At 40.4% G+C, this 12,801-nt stretch overlaps 1 protein-coding gene across 1 annotated transcript; it reads right to left on the reverse strand.

Annotated features, from left to right (window-relative positions):
• Positions 1 to 3,020: 3,020 nt before the first annotated feature.
• Positions 3,021 to 9,076, reverse strand: LOC108878381 (uncharacterized). Its single transcript, XM_018669019.2, has 5 exons — positions 8,892 to 9,076; positions 6,811 to 7,023; positions 6,163 to 6,405; positions 4,803 to 4,947; positions 3,021 to 3,644 (listed from the first exon to the last, which is right to left on the reverse strand). Exons 1-5 carry the CDS (start codon positions 8,899 to 8,901, stop codon positions 3,557 to 3,559), a joined length of 699 nt encoding a protein of 232 aa, XP_018524535.1. The 5' UTR covers positions 8,902 to 9,076; the 3' UTR covers positions 3,021 to 3,556.
• Positions 9,077 to 12,801: the final 3,725 nt, after the last annotated feature.

Raw genomic sequence — 12,801 nt, forward strand, 5'->3', positions numbered from 1 at the left:
CCTTCACACTCACTTCTCACCAAATTTAATGCCATTTTTGACCCAAACTAATCATTATTTAATAAACTGTTAAACATCTATAAACAGCAGAAAACAACATGGAGGACAGACTCTTCGCTGTCTTCACATGAAGAACAAAATCACTTTGTTATCACAGACTATACAAAAACAGAAAATGATCCTGGCTGTTTATGTGACACCCATCACAACATCAATTAACATGTCCACCCAGGTTTCACATTTCCATCACTGGAGCTGATAAATAGCTGTCACTGCAGATTTGACCTGGGAATGAATGTTGTCTGGTGTCTCTGTAGTCTCATCATTGTAATTCAACACCACATCTCTGCAGGAGTCAGTCTAACCAGATTTACTTAATGTATTAAACATGATGTTAATTGTGCAAGTTGTGATCTTTGTGGTTGTGTAACCTAACTGAGGTGTGTTGAGCCACCAGGGGGCACACAAGAACTGAAAATGTGAAGACTTGGAGTCTGTTTCACATCTTAGCTTTGTCTGACTTTCCATAAAAAAGAAACTGCTGTTCAGAATTGAAATTTTAACAGATAGATTTATTATTTTCATCATCTTTAATTGATTCTGCTGCATAGTTTGCACAATACAAGCTGAAAAATTAAAACACGTACGTTTACATCTTTCATTACTTACATCCTTCCATAAATGTTTGTGTGTCTGTGTGGGGATGAGTCTGTGTGAAGTGGGGGAGAGATGGAGTGAAATTCTACTTGTGGCCCCATAAAACTTTGGACCCTGGCCCTTAACACAAGTACGGCAACTGCTTGTTTTTTGGATTAAATTAAGCACTGAGCCTTTAATAAATCATCAGCCTGTCTGCATTACTCATCTGTCAGGTGACTTAAAAATGTAAAGAATCCTGTGCGCTTGTTAAGTTATATTTTGTCCATGTTAACAGATATCACAGGCTCGATAGATACACCAGCCGCTGTATCAGCTATGGAAGGCATGAAGGGAATGAATTCCACTACAATGACACCCAGAAGACGCTGTCGGTCTCGTATTTTGGTGAGCAAACATCACATAGAATTCATGTCTCTGACTATTTTGTCACTGTAGTACAACCTGATGGTAAATCTTCTCTCATCCTGTCCCAGCTCAGGAGGAGCAGCCTCTGACAGTGGTACATTACCACTGTAATCCAAATCAGTCCACTTCTGTCATTCGGGACCAGAGGATCAGCACCCAGGAGCCCCTGCAGATCTGGGTAGAGAGCCCCTGTGCTTGTCCAAATGCCTGTACCATGGGGGATCTGGGTTTAGGAACCATCTTCCTCATCATCCTCTCCCTCAGTGCAGCTGCGTACTTTATCCTTGGTAAGACTCAGAATGTGTGGATGTGCTTAGTAAAAATTATATATAATTATATTTATGTGAAAGCATCATTAAGATGAAAAGACTTTGTGTGTCCTTTAGCTACAACAACGGTGTGTGTAAAATTACATCTGCCCAGATTTGGATGACACAGTATGTTCAGGAGGAAATATTAATCTTGTGGCATGTGATAAAACATCATGGGGACATCAAAATAATTAATATTCATTCAGAAAAGTTAAAGGTAGTTTATCCAGTAGTTTTTGAAACACCTTGTATATAAAAACCCTTTTTCCCTGTTCCCCTGTCTAAACTAACAGCCTCCTGTCTGTAGCTTCATATTCACCGTACAGACATGAGCATCGTATTCATTCACTGATAAATTCTAAAAACAAAATTCCTGAACTAGCACTTTATATTGGTTTATACTTTGACCACCTTTCTCTCTGTGAGTAGGAACTGTGTTAATGTTGGAGGTATGTAACCTGGTGAGCAGGGAAACTTACACTCACCAGGACAATAAAAAAAAATGATGAAACAGACAAATGAAAACTAGACAAGACAAAATAAAATACTTATGCTGAGTCAAAATTATGAGATACTAAATCCAAATAATGAATATTTGTCTGGATAAACAATAAAAAGAATAGGATATAAAGAATAAAGATATTTATTATTTTTAGGGTAAGTATTGGATAATAAGTCAAAAGTTAGAAATTCTGATACAGAAGGTCAAGAATCTGGAGTCTCACTGTTCTCACTCATCATATAGTGTTGCAGCTGAAACAAAACAACAAAACAAAAAACCTCAGAGTTGTTGTTCATTTCCATGTCAGTCTGACCTTCATCCACCAGTCTCCCTCTCCGCTCCTCTGACAGGTGCCTGTGCTCTGAGGCCCTTTCGGAGCAGCAGCGGAGTCCAGATCTCTCCGGAGCACAGTGTGTGGTGTATGATCTGCTACCTCTGTACTGAGAGGAGGCCAGCAAGACAACACTACAGACATGACGCGGAGGGCTGAGAGTCAGCCTCATTTTATTTTGCAGTCTGCTGAAAGTGACTCCTGCTCTGTGTGTTTATTATTGTAAGTATGGTAACAAAGGTCTTCTAACCTTAACAAAGTACTTATTTTAACCCAAAGCATCATCTTTCCATAAACCTAACCATGGTTTTGTGCCTAAACCTAAACATGGGTGCCCTCTAAGGTGCCTGCACAGAGAAACATACTAAAGTTCTGTATGGGCTCTCTTAGGGTCCTGTGAAACACCTCTGTATGTGACCATGTGGAACAAAGAGTCCTCATAGATGCTTTTTCAGTAGAGGAAAATGTAAAGAAAATTCAAAATGTTTTCTATTCCCTCTAAATGTTTTTAATATGGAGCTGCTGTTTCCTTTATATACTCAGTCACCCTATAAAATGTAAATCTCACCTAAACTTGCATCATTGCTCTCTGCTGATGAGGGCCTATTGAATGAATCAGCTTTATATCCATCAGTGATCAGACGGTAGGGACAGACAGCCTGTATGGTTGTTTTGTTTGATGGACTTTTTGCTCCAAACACTGAAGACATGACCTCAGTGTTATCATGTTTCCTCTGACCTTATTTATGCTCAGATACCTGAAATCGTTCGTGTTTAAAATCATCTCTCTCTATATATATATATATATATATTTTTTTTTTTTTTTTTTTTTTTTTGTGGGATTTGAAATATTGTGTTCTTTTTCTTTCGTTTCACATGTCAAGTCAGTTTTATTTATATAGTGCTGAATCCCAGCAGAACTTATCTCAGGGCACTTTCCATATAGAGCAGCACTCTTTATATTTCAACATTTACATGCTCTGAAAATGTCACATTCTTTTTTTCTTTACAATGCATTTGTGGTCTAATATTTTCCCATCTTGTCTCTGCAGGTGTCCTCAATCCCAGTTTTATTTTGAAACAAACACACCTGTTCCTTTAAAACCGACCTGTGTTGTGCAGGTGTATCAGTTGTGTGCAGGCATCACATTCCATTTTCATTTACTGCACTTGTTTGTGCGGACACTCCTCCGCCTGTGGACAGCTGCAGGCCTTATCAGCTCGGGCCTCACTCAGGCATCACTCTGCTCTGTCCTGTAGCTGTGGAGGCTCTTTAGGAGCAAACATCCTCTGTCTGTTATCTGCGCTGCGCTCTGCTGTCGTCCATTCTTCACATCTCAGCTGTGTTCAGAGTCTGTGGAGTGCCAGCTGCTGTGATTGGTTGGTGTCTGCTGGACAGCCTGTGTTGATTGGTTTGATATCAGGTGCTGAAGGCCTGCAAAGAGCACAGACACAGAACATGCAGCAGCATGTAGTCATCATGTCCCTGAACACATCCCAACTTCTGACAGCTGTAAATGTTTCCCCAGTCATCTGCTCTTTGTTCTATGAGAGGTTAAATATTGTCTGTCATGGACCTAACTTCCAACTGTTTATCACTGCTAATAAAGCACTGCATCTGCTTATAAATCAGTCTGTCAGACAGTTCTGGTCTCTAGGAAGTAGAAAAAGTAGAAAATCTTAACATGTGAGAAGCTAGCCATTTTTGCTTGAAAAATAACTAATAAATAACTCCAAAATAATTCCATTTAGCTGTTTCAGTTTGATGATCCTGGTATCGTTCTTGCCAACTTGACCAGAACAGAACCATTGAACAGGTCCCAGGATGATTCCACATGATCATGGCAGCCCTTGACCCTCCTTAGGTTGTGTACATGTGGAAAGTTTGAGCAGGCCAATCTAATGATATTAACTGGCAGATTGCTAAAACTTTCACTGAACACATTCATGCTCCCGTGGAGATGAACCAGAGGCATTTGTTCTGTTGCCACTCCTGGAGCAAATCACACATTTAAAAAATACAAAATTGTCAGGAAATTGTTCTTTTCTTCTGCCACTGTAACACTGTCATGTAATGAGCTTTGTAGCCTCTTATGGCCTCTGCTAGAGTTTAAGACTAAGTCCTGTTTGCTGACAGTCAGGATAAAGTCCTTGTCCAATCCCTGCTTTGGTGTGATTACACAAATGTCTTTGTCTGAGCTAATTTCTCTGTATGAATATAAACATTTATTCAACTGAAAGGTAGTAAACTGCATGTTGTATTGGGTATACCCTCTGACACAGCATCCTGTAACTTTATCCTTTTTTATGTTACATGGAACGATTCCAGTTAAACACAGTGGGTATGCCTTTACATGCACTGCAGTTGTTCTAATTGCTTGGGAAAATATTTTTTGTCTCCCCACCCTCCAGCTGACGTCACCTCTGAGACCTGTTTTGGAGCTCTGCTCCAGTTTCTGGAAATGAGGGTGAAAACCACAGATGTGACGTGAAAGCCTTTATCCCAACAGTTCATGAAAGTGATGCAGATGTCTGCTCTCCTATGACTCGCAACAGAGTGTACGCCCCAAACACCACCACTGAGAACTCGTACGTCATCTCCTCTGTTTCCTCTGAGTCCTGCTCCTCATCCTCACACAGTGATGAAGGCAGATACAGATGGAGCTCAGAAACTGTAGTGGCGCCGGGCTGTCCAGGACGAGCCTCACTCTTATTGTTGCAGGGGGTTATGGGAGTTTCTGGGGAGGACAAGAGTCATAGTCAACATGCAGCTTTGAATTCAGTCACATCCACACTGCAGATGTCATTTACAGTCTGCCAACAATCCAAACAGTACAATGTGGGACTGGCTGATAGATGGATAGATCTGAACCACTGTGTCTGCTTGTTACTAAATGATGTCCAAAAGGCAGTTACCCAAACTGCAGCAAAAACATGCACTGTCCTCAGCCCAAATAATACAGGAATGCAAAACAGATAAACTTTCATGTCAATTGGCAATGAAATTAGATTATTTGTCTGAGTCACCACAAATAAGCACAGCTGTTCCTGCCTGAGGCTAAAGGAGGAATTCATGCATGTTGTCTGGACATGATTATGAGGATTTGCAGGCAGATGGAAGCTGTGTGTGTGTGTGTGTGTGTGTGTGTGTTTGTGTGTGTGTGTGTGTGTGTGTGTGTGTTAGCAGTGTGAGTAACAGCAGCTTTGGTTCCCATTGTGAAAACTAAGAGTGTGCTTTAGTACCAGTTAGACAATGGAGATGATGATGAGCATTAGAATTACTTAACAAACATGGATTCTAATATTTTGACCAGATTCTTTAAGTAAGCATGGATTCATGTTCACTTGTTATCCACAGTTTCACATGATGTCTAAATGCTTCACATTCTGACAGCAGTGGACTCCTGTGCACCTGCTGTGCAAAATCAGAGCATAGATAGCAGCACACTGACACATTACTCTCCAAAATACTGTAGACAATCTGACAGATTGGTCAGTGCATGGAGGTGAGAGAGGCAGAGGGAGGATATGATGGCAGGCTTGTGGTCATTGGGGAGTCGTATAAAAAGACTAACATGGTCTGTCACATCGTGCAACCCAGTTTGTTTCAAGCATACTGACCCTTTAAAATTCTCAATATACCTCGACAACACAGCTGGCTTCATCTGACAAAATATTTATATGAGAAAACAATGCATGTCTATACTAGTATTGTTGGGTAAATCTTCAGTTATCTATTAAAGCAGTGATACTAAAATTACTATTTGGTTTGCTTGGCTGTTCAGTTTCTATGTTGATGAGCAAGCATGTAAAGTATTCACGGTAAAGGGGCATTGCTTGTTCAATTTCTCAGAACTTGATAACACAACCACACCTTTTAACTTTGAACAAATGGACCACAGCATTCATGCAATTGTGAGTATCAAACTACATTTGTGTGGTGCTACGTTCACCTGCTGTTTGATTGACTCGGTCTCTGTGGTGGCTCACATTGGGAGCTCCACCTTGTGGGTCCATCACAGGTTTTTCAGTTGTGGACCTTGCTGCTGCCTCTGCTCTGCTAGGCAGCCTTCCCTTGAGACTGCTCAGCAGTATCAGCCTGCTCCCATCTGCTCCCACTCTGCTCTGTGGTGTCACCCATGGTGTCACCCTGCCACTGCCAGGCCTCTGCTGGAGGGGACAACAAAGCCCCTGCACTGTGACAGCAACAATAAGAATTATACATTTTATCATATAATTTGTCCCGATGGAAGAGGTGAATAATGTCAATCATCTCGTTATAACACAATGTTCTGATGAGGAACCTTTGGTCCTGACATTCTTTCGGATGTTACTTTGTCATGTACCACCCACCTAAATATAAACCAACAACGAGACGATATTATTCACCTCATCCACCAGTGGTCATAATGTTATGGCTGATCAGTGTATATTTACCACCATATTCAGGAATGACACAACTCTACACAATTTACATGACACAACACTGAATAAAATGACATAACACATATCACGAAATTACAAAATACCAACATGACATGAAGAGATGCAGGGACTCGTCTGTGTTTTGAGGGGAACAGTGACAGAGAGCATGCAGTCACCTTGCAGGCCCAGAGGCTCAGAGCCTCTGGAGGACAGCTGTGGGTCTACACAGGACCTCGGTCTTGGTGGAAGCAGAGTGAAGGCTGTACTCTCCTGAACGGGTTTGGACTGAATGTTCCTCCTCTGCTTGCTGTGGACATACATGCTTTCATCTGCCCCACACCCTGCCTGATGTTTCCTCCTGTCATTCATCACACTTCCAACATGTTTAACTGCAAAATCAAATGGTCCACAGTCAGTGGACAGCCAGCCAGAAATACTGCATGACTCACATACATACATTTAATGAGTTCTTTTGTGCTGTTGCGTTGAAGGGCAATAAGTTAATAATTGTAATAAGCCCTGGTAAGGACTTTAGAGCTTCAGATAATGACATTATATAAATGGATATTGGGTTTTGAAATATGGAATTAATGTATAACATAAAGAAAAATACTTCAAAGTATCTTGGCAGAATCTGTGTTGAATTTATAGTTATGGAGCTGAAACATTCCTAAAGATAAAAAAAAATCCACTAAGTGAAACCAGGATCTACATTGGATTCAGTATGTTCACGTAATGTGTCAACCACATGGCCTGGACTGACTGTTCCTCACTCTGCATACAGGAAGATAAATCTGCAATCTGCAGAGCTTTTACATGCAGATTAAAGGAAACGCCCTAGAGTGTCTCAGGAAGGCTGTTGAAGGCATGGATGAAAGATTCTCCTCATTTGGTGAATTAGTGATGATGGTGAGGAGTGCAGATAAACACATAACTCCAAAATATCTGTTGGGTTGATTGAGATGAAGTCAGTAACATACACTGATCAGCCATAACATTATGACCACTGACAGGTGAAGACTAGCACTAATTATTTCATTACAATACAATATTCTCCTGAGAAACCTTGGGTTCTAGCATTTATCTCAGTGTTACTTTGACACGTACCACCAACTAAATAATGTTACAGACCAAGCACACACCCCCCGTGAAAAAATCACTCTCCAATGGCAGGGGCCTCCCCCAGCAGTACAGTGCTCTAACCTCATCGCAAAAACTGCGCACAAATGGCCCTAAGAACACGACAAAGAGCCCAAGGTGTTCACCTGGCCCACAAACTCCCCAGATTCTAATCTTATCCAGCATCTGTCAGACCTCCCTAATATCATGTAGGTCCCCCTCATGCTGCCAAAACAGCTCTGACTCTGCTATTAGGGAGTACCATTGTCATTTGGGGGTGTTTGGTCTACAGCAATGTTTAGGTGGGTGGTACATGTCAAATTATCTAGATGAAAACCAGAACTCAGCAGAACATTCTATTGTAATGAGAAGATCAATATTATTCACTTCACCTGTCAACGGTTTTAATGCTCATACCCTTTGGGCAGCACTCAGGACTACACAGTGGTAAATACAGCCCACAGAATATATGGCTGAGGAAATGCTATTCTTAATGGAAAAGAAAAAAGAAGGAAAAACTGACAGTGTTGAAAGTGTTAAAGTAAATGAAGCACAGAATTCTGAGGGCATAATGAGGAGGTCAGAGATAATGAGGCTTTATGGCTGAGGATACATTTACAATATGTAGCATGCTGTGTGTTGTCTCTGTGCCTGCTGGGAAAGCTGGTTTTGCTTGTGAATTCTGTGGTAGTTTTTTTACAGTTTCCATCTCAATCTAAATGTCTAAGTGGCATTTTTAACAAAAGTCATTCAGTGCGTGGTGGTAATGTCATGTAATATAATCACGTCGAAAACACACAAAGTGCAGTAATTTAACCATGGACCTTGTTTAGAGCTCATTGTCCAAAGCCAGTGCAGAGATTAGACATTTCTCTCTGTCCTGGGACAGCACCGCTCAGTTCACACCCCTAACACTTTTTACAAGTCCATTTTAACAGCCCGACACATTTTAAAGAAAAACAGAAGGTATGCCCCTCTGGAACTGATTTGGCCATATAGTTTCAGTGACTCGGACAAGCAGGGTTATCAACAGCATTTTAACAGAAAGCATGTGTGTGGTTAGGGTTAGGGTTACAGTTCATTACGCTGCCTTTCAGTAACTCTCCCACAATGATAAAAGGTCTGTGAATGCTCTTACCTGCTCTCATTCACACATTCAGATCTTTCAGCTGCTCTCCCTGAGGAATCATATGGTGCAGAGTTGGATGAAATCCCTTTGTGTAATTTTCCTGTGAATGTGGATCCACACCCAAATCTTAATTTTACCAGCGGGGCTGTGACTGCAGACCAATTCAGCTGTTGCTAAGGGACCGTGAGCTCACTCTCTGGGTTTGTTTATGGTAGATAAGATGTATCCAACACAACACAGTTGTCCTCTGTCATAGTGACAAGCCATGGCATTATGGGTTATAGTTTAACAAGGCTTTCAAGGGATTCAACCAGCTCACTGGTTACCATGTTGAGGATCCACAGTTCCAGCTCAACAATGGGCTAAAAACAGCTGATGGTAAGTGCTTTATTTGGCCTGGTGGTGTTTTTCCTCTCTTTCCTTAGGTCATTTGGTGGGAGCAGTGCTGTTGGAACATGGCAGCAGGACATTAACACATTGAAAATGAAAATGTCAGTCCTCTGCCAACAGAGCTGTGGTCCAGGCTGTTAAAGTGAGAGAACATATTCCAAACCAAATGCAGTAAACAAACCTCAAACGCAAGGTTTCATGGGAAATGAGGAGAAGGATGCAATTACTCAAAATGCAAAATGGAGCCCGGACAGATTCTCATTTAATTTTTCTTCATGTGTTCTTACCACTTATGAACATCAGAGAAGAAGAGTTATCACAGGACTGGGATCAGATTTGTTTTGTCTGAAAAAATCTGAATCTAACATTTCCCATAATGCAGTCTGACAGTGTCCGTTCAGTAGACCATCTGTACCTCATAAATGCCCATGTCTTTCAAATTTAGTCCAGCCATACCCAACTGAGTTTACCCTGATTATATCATTACGATGAACATCATCATCTCACGTATGACAAAACTCCTCCAAAGCCACAGAAGACATCATGCAGCACTTAATTGATTATTCACTACAAACTACAACTCACAGAATTAAGTATGTTGAATTATAGCTTTTATTGAATTAGTAATTAAAATTAGTACATTTATCCATTACACATGCAATTTTGCTTTATAATTATAATTTTGTAAAGAATCAGAATGCATTACAAGACTGAAATATAGTATAAACTATAAAGAAATAACATAATCAACATTAATTTTGCACAAGAGGAGTTGAACATCATAGTGCTTTCTGGTGGTTATGGCTTGGAAAAAAAAGTGTTAACATGTAATCACTTTATAGAGTATTATGTTGTATTTTTTATTTTAAAAATTGCTGTAATTTTATATATCATCACGTCTGAGCAAATGTTGCTGCAGTATTATTACAGTTTTTATGCCCTCACACAAAGGATAGGAGAATTCAATTTAACTTTAAGTTAAGATGTTTTTTTTTTTTTTTAAATAAAGTGTTTCCTTTATTTGACAGTCATTATGTAGAGATAGCTAGGAAACATGGGGACAGACAGGGGCGAGCAAAACAAGCTGGGAATCAAACCAAGAACATTGTGATTTTGTGGTATGCATCTTAAAAGGCCCCAGATTGACTTTATGCCAAGTTGGATTGTGTTTTCTCTTGTTTGATTATTAGTCAGTAAATTTATTAATAGTTTTTCCATCATGACTGGAAAGAATTAACTGTGGTCCCAAAACTGTGATATAAGTTTTGATGTGTCAGAACTGATCACTGATTTAAAGCCTGGTTTGTTCCAAAAATACATGAGGTGCACCACACAGAGGGAGAGCACACTGGTAACTACAGCAGTGGTGGGTCGGGCATTTCACACCTGGGCCTTCACTGGTGTCCTACCTGAATTAACCCACCTCTTAATACCATCATTATGATGTAGAAACTAGCAACATAAACTGTCAACAATTTACAGAAACATAGTATAACAGAATTTTGCATCACAGATAGGCATGTCATGTAGCCAGAATAAGTGCCATTACTAAAGCAATGCAATATACCCAATTAACGAAATTAAATAGGTCTCCAAACACTGCAGCCACAGCTGCTCCACACACATCATCTCCAGCAGAACATTTATAAAAATGTAATTCAGTGACTGTGACAGTGTGCAGGCCCACAGAGAAGGCCAGACAGCCCAACACTGAACTACAGTGTAGGATATTTAATCATTGTTTTTAGATACCACATCAGTATAACCTAGTTTAACCTGTCTATCCAAAAGATGACTGGTTTACAAATAAATATCCGATATTGCAAATGTTGGGGCACTTGTTTTTTCATTCAGTGTGATTGTCTGATTACTCATGATACTTATAACCACCACCCTATTTATAAAAACCAAAGCTCCAGGTACTGCTGTGCTCCTCCAGCTGTTATGAAGGCATGTGTGTGACAAAGCCTGGGGTCTGTATAGATCCATGTGCCACGAATCCGCTTGGGTATTAATAAAACGGTGAGCGACTAAAACAAAAGGTCATGGTTGAGTCAGCTTAACATTACTCAGTGGATTTGGGATTCCTCTGTGATGCTTTTATCACCACGTCATACTGATTTAACTTAAAAGGAAGACAGGTACTGAAGGAATTCATAGTCTGCACTGTCTCTGCCCTCTCTTTCACCTTCACTCTGGACTGAATCCAGCAGAGGAGATCATGGTTTTCAGGGGCTGATGCCTGTTTTCACTTACACACCACTTCCAATAGCAGCGTGGAGCTGGCTATGTGATGGTATCCAGGTGAACACAGGAGCTGAGTATAATCACCACCATCCATAAATTTCATTTTTAATCCAGGGACAATTAATTGAGCTGGAGCTGCTTTCTGTTATTCCATTTTAATTTCAGTTTTTTGACCTGCTAAAGACATGAGGGTCATAAGGGTGATGATGTCTGTTTGTTATGTCCATTACTGTTAGATACAACACTGCTTTGAGCTAAAAGCTAACATCAACAGCAACAATAATTGTTGAGATATTTCAGACTGGTCCAAAGTGGTGGACTGAACAACATACAGACATGTCATTCAAGAGCCATGCTGCTAATATGGCTAAAAGAGGCGCAGACCCATGAAATGTGCTCAGCATGTTCATACTTCTACTGTTTCACTCTACTTTGGCTGGTGAACTTTGGATGGTTAACTTTGTAGCCAGAAATATTTTTCAGTTCACAAAATCACAAAAATTTGATACATTTTGTTAAACAATTCAGCATAGTAATAGACTTTTACTCATAACAGATTATTCTAACTTATTCTAGTTCAGCTCCATGGCTGGTAAGAAAACTCAGTATATCTATTTTTGCTCTGTAGCGTGTATTGAACCCTGCAGCCTCGTGGTGGTGTTGAGACCTGAATCTTATTTTACATTTAAAAAGGGCAGGCAGTTTTGGAAGTGATTCAGTAATGTTCATGTTTATATTTAGCACATTAGAAAATCAGCCACATCTACAAAATTATAATAGAAAGCATGTGTGTGTGTGCTTTCCACAGGCCTTTAGGGACAATGTTTCACATGACCTTTCACCACTGCTGCCACAAGCAGAAAGCTCTGCAGTATTTTGTACCTGCTATAAACCAGTTCAGGCAGTTGGATGTGGAGCAGCTCAACTGGAACAACAGCTGTGAGTAAGACAGCTCAGTAACAGGAGGGATGAGAAGGCATCACAAACTGATTTCCAAACCATCAGTCTCCTGCTTATTTCTATAACCACAGTTTTATCTCTTATTGTTAGAAAACCCTGGAATTATGCCTGTGGGACACTTAGGTTCCTACAGTAATAAACAGTATTACCAAATAGTTTTCTCTCATTCCTCCCTCCCTCTCTCCCTCCATCCCTCCATCCCTCACCTCTCCAGTCTCTCAAACCCATTCAATCCCCCACATCAACCTTCTTTTTATACACTTAGTAAATTCCCCCATCTATGAATAACTCGTCAATATTATCTTACCCTGTCAAAGCTCCT

The sequence above is a fragment of the Lates calcarifer genome, linkage group LG13 (genome assembly GCF_001640805.2).
Source record: "Lates calcarifer isolate ASB-BC8 linkage group LG13, TLL_Latcal_v3, whole genome shotgun sequence".
Taxonomy (NCBI): Eukaryota; Metazoa; Chordata; class Actinopteri; family Centropomidae; genus Lates; species Lates calcarifer.

What these genes read in the sequence shown, in the direction of transcription:
- LOC108878381 (XM_018669019.2), bottom strand. An exon ending in TGAGCCTCTGGGCCTGCAAG is followed by an intron (nt 6,406 to 6,810) that starts GTGACTGCATGC and finishes TTGCTGTCACAG; the next exon opens with TGCAGGGGCTTTGTTGTCCC. An exon ending in GAGGAAACAGAGGAGATGAC is followed by an intron (nt 3,645 to 4,802) that starts GTACGAGTTCTC and finishes TGCTCTTTGCAG; the next exon opens with GCCTTCAGCACCTGATATCA.